We start from the raw sequence: 3,462 nt of genomic DNA on the forward strand, positions 1-3,462 counted from the left end.
TAAAATCCTGCTTCTCACATACAAGGTCTTAAATAATCAGGCCCATCTTACCTTAATGACCTCATATACCGTATCATCCCAATAGAGCTCTTTGCTCTCAGACGGCAGCAGTGTTGCCAACTTAGCGATTTTGTCGCTATATTTAGCGAGTTTTCAGACCCCCTTAGCGACTTTTTTTTCTAAAAAGCGACTAGCGACAAATCTGGCGACTTTTTCTGGTATTATTGGAGACTTATTTATGACGACTTTTTGACGTGAAAACGCGTATCACTCTTACTCTCAACAAGCAGCGGTGCTGCCTTTGGGCACCTCACCCGTGCCAAAGTGCTCACAGGCAGAGGATAGTCCTCCCCAGCTGCTATCAGAGCAGGAGACGTTCACACCTGTGCGTCCGCAGAGCGCGTCCGAACGGCAAATGAATCGCGCATGAGCGAAGCCGCTGCTCCCGCACTGACTGTAACGCAGTCAGTTCTTCTTTTACTGTTATGCTGTTTTGTGGATCACAAGGTTTAAAACTACTTATAAACACACACTCTCACACACAAAGTAACTCCACCAGAGTGCCAATTTCAGGTCACTTTTGCCGGTCCAGGCCTGGATAAAGGAGCAGGGTTGGAATTGTGACATTAAAAAAACAATAATTGCTAAAAGAAATTTAATTTGTAGTTCTAAATAAATTCTAACTGCATTCAGGACGTTTGTTACTCACTTTATGTCTCTTCTACGATGTTATTTCTCTCTCCAACAGCGTAGGTTACAATGACATTAGCATGACCAATTATGCAAATTAGGCGATGACGTCATTTGGCGACTTCTAGCGACTTTTAGGACAGCCAATAGCGATTTTCCTTACTGAGGAGTTGGCAACACTGGACGGCAGGTTTACTTGTAGATCCCAGGGTTTTTAAAAGCAGAATGAGAAGCAGAGCCTTCAGCTTTCAGGCCCCTCTTCTGTCAAACCAACTCCCAGTTTTAATAATAAACTACAAGAGATCAAAACTTGCTGCAGCGCTTTCTTAGCTGCCTCCATCAGCTCTCTCCTCCTTTTGAAAGCAGCATTTCTCATGTAGCTGGTTAAATATTAGGGGGGAAGCTAGCGCAGATTGCCACAGCATAATATGACAGTAATGTCTGATATGTGCACACGTGACAAGCTGCGCACTGTTTGGATTCACATATGGAGACTTTCATTCACAGAAAATCCGCTGGCTTCACAGTTCGGTGTAAATTTTGTGATCAAAACACTCACCCGCAGCCATTAGACAGCTTCAACTCTACCTCTGGATATGCCGCCGCCAGTACCGGAAATATGCCACGTCCTTCCCCTGTGCAATAATTCAACAACTTCCGGTCTCTGTTTTGTCAAAATAAAAGTCATAGATACACGCACTGCTGGATCATGAGCGGCAAAACTGTCTTTATTGAGATCAAAATAAAATTCAATGGAATTTTTTCTTTAGAGAAACATTCACGTTAATTTATCTGCATTTTAACAATCAATAGAGCAGTGGGTATTAGCCTAATTTTATATTGTGGTTTCTTACATCACTCTGTCCCAGAATTGAATCCACAGCGATGTTTATGCAAAACGTTAGACAGTCTGAAATGTCCTGGTCTAAAAATGTATTATATTGATATTTGTGCAGTTTCAGAATGTATGAGTGAGAGAGACTAGAAGTGTCTGTCTGCACAAATCATAGGATTTTATCAGTGGATTTTAATGCAATTGTAATGCTAGACGCCAAGAATTAATTCTAGACGGTGCTCCACATCTGTCTGGTAAAAACTTGTGGTCTGAAAATTTGAAGCAGCTACTTTTGACTGTTCTCTTATTGCCAAAGTGGGTAGCTCCACATGTTTGATTTGGGACATCTTTTACACCAGATGCCTTATCTGACTGGTAAAGAAAAACATGAACACATTTCACCAGCCTTGGCATCGTTACACCTGTGCAGTTTAGAGTTCACTATAAAATTCCTTAGTTCACTTGTAAATGTTTGCATCGGTCATACACAAGTATCAGTATCTATCAGACTGGGGTATAAAGACGTAACTCTGAAACTCTGGCACAATCTCCCCTTCCAGGTCAGACTGCCTGCTTCAATAACAGCTTACAAACCTCAACTGAAGACTCACCATTTCTCTTTAGCATGTTCTCCTAATGCTATGTAAATCTGTCTTTTAAATTGTTTTACCGATTGTTGTGCTGCACTGCGGTTGATGTCTGTTGTGATATGAGTGATATAAATAAACTTGGCTTGACTTTAAATTTTAAATTGATTAACAAATCAAAAACAAAAACCTTGTCACTATTGTACATAATAAAAATGGTAACACCTAACAAATAACCAACACAAAAACCACTGTTTAATGTAACATCACCATTAAATTTCACTGTTCATACCTCATGGTGCTGTTATAATCCAGGTTTAAACATTATTTACAGCACGGTAAAAGAACATGAATTAAAAAAAGCCAAAGTAGTTATCTCTGTGCAAATTAGTGATGATTAATTCAAGTAAAATATCTCATAAACGTACTAAATAAAAGTCAAAGTGGAATATACTCTATATACATATTTTTAATGTACCAAAAACTAGAGCATAATGTCAATAACCCAGCAGCTCAGTTTTCTCACAATTCAGATTATTGCCTGTAAAGTGACAAACGTAACCTTGATCTTCACAATCAGAATCAGAATACTTTAATAATCCCTAAGGAAATTATGCTATCTTGAGACACTTTATATTGTAAGGTAAAGCCCAAAGACCACTATGTGTAAATTTGAACATTTCTATAGGAGGACTAATGAGTAACGAAAAGTTCACAGGTCCTTTGGCTGAATGAGCTAAATATACTATTGGAAATGAGTAGAAATCAATCAATAAAAAGAATATTCTACCACAAATACACAATATGCTTATCATAAAGAAGTTTTGTACTCATACTGAATTTTACACAATTTTTACACCAGGTGTCCTGCATGACGCAATCCTCTTTGGGATTTGCGTCTCCTCCCAGGCTTGACTCAGACTTTTCAGGTGTTAGGCAAATCTTTAATCACTACACAATAGTGCCACTGTACTTTTTGGACTGTGCAGTATCATGTAGTATGTTTATATACTACACAAAATATCATTTTAACAGTTTTAAAAATACCAGAGGCTATCTTTCCATTCTTCAGTGGTTTAAAGTAGTTGCAATGCGACGTCATCTGAATTTTCCATCATGTTACAAAATACATGTGAAGGCTGATAACTGGTGTTAAGATTTCCAGTCCTTGTTCATTTGGAAATCTGGGTTTTGGTGATCTTGTGTGATAAAGCAAATAAGTAAGTTAAGAAATGAGCAAATGAAAACTATTCTAAGCAGTGAACATTCAGCTGAGACTCTGAAATTATTGACACCAGCAATTATATTAATGATGCCTGTATTAGTGTTAAAGTTTGTCACGTCTGACTG

General features: G+C 38.3%; 1 protein-coding gene across 2 annotated transcripts in view; it reads right to left on the reverse strand.

Moving 5' to 3' along the window:
* The window catches only part of LOC102198837 (zinc finger protein OZF-like), a 7,365-nt gene extending 6,014 nt beyond the window's left edge, over positions 1-1,351 (reverse strand). Inside the window, exon 1 of one of the 2 annotated variants that reach the window (XM_005746526.2) lies at positions 1,250-1,351. In XM_005746526.2, coding sequence (XP_005746583.1) covers positions 1,250-1,259 — 10 coding nt within the window. In that variant the 5' untranslated portion in view covers positions 1,260-1,351. Of the gene's footprint in view, positions 1-709; positions 738-1,249 lie in introns of those variants that run through there. The other variant, XM_005746527.2, reaches the window with a different exon arrangement.
* Between the last annotated feature and the right edge of the window lie 2,111 nt (positions 1,352-3,462).

This window comes from Pundamilia nyererei, unplaced genomic scaffold (genome assembly GCF_000239375.1).
Source record: "Pundamilia nyererei isolate P.nyererei 1_Seehausen unplaced genomic scaffold, PunNye1.0 scaffold00179, whole genome shotgun sequence".
Classification (NCBI taxonomy): domain Eukaryota; kingdom Metazoa; phylum Chordata; class Actinopteri; order Cichliformes; family Cichlidae; genus Pundamilia; species Pundamilia nyererei.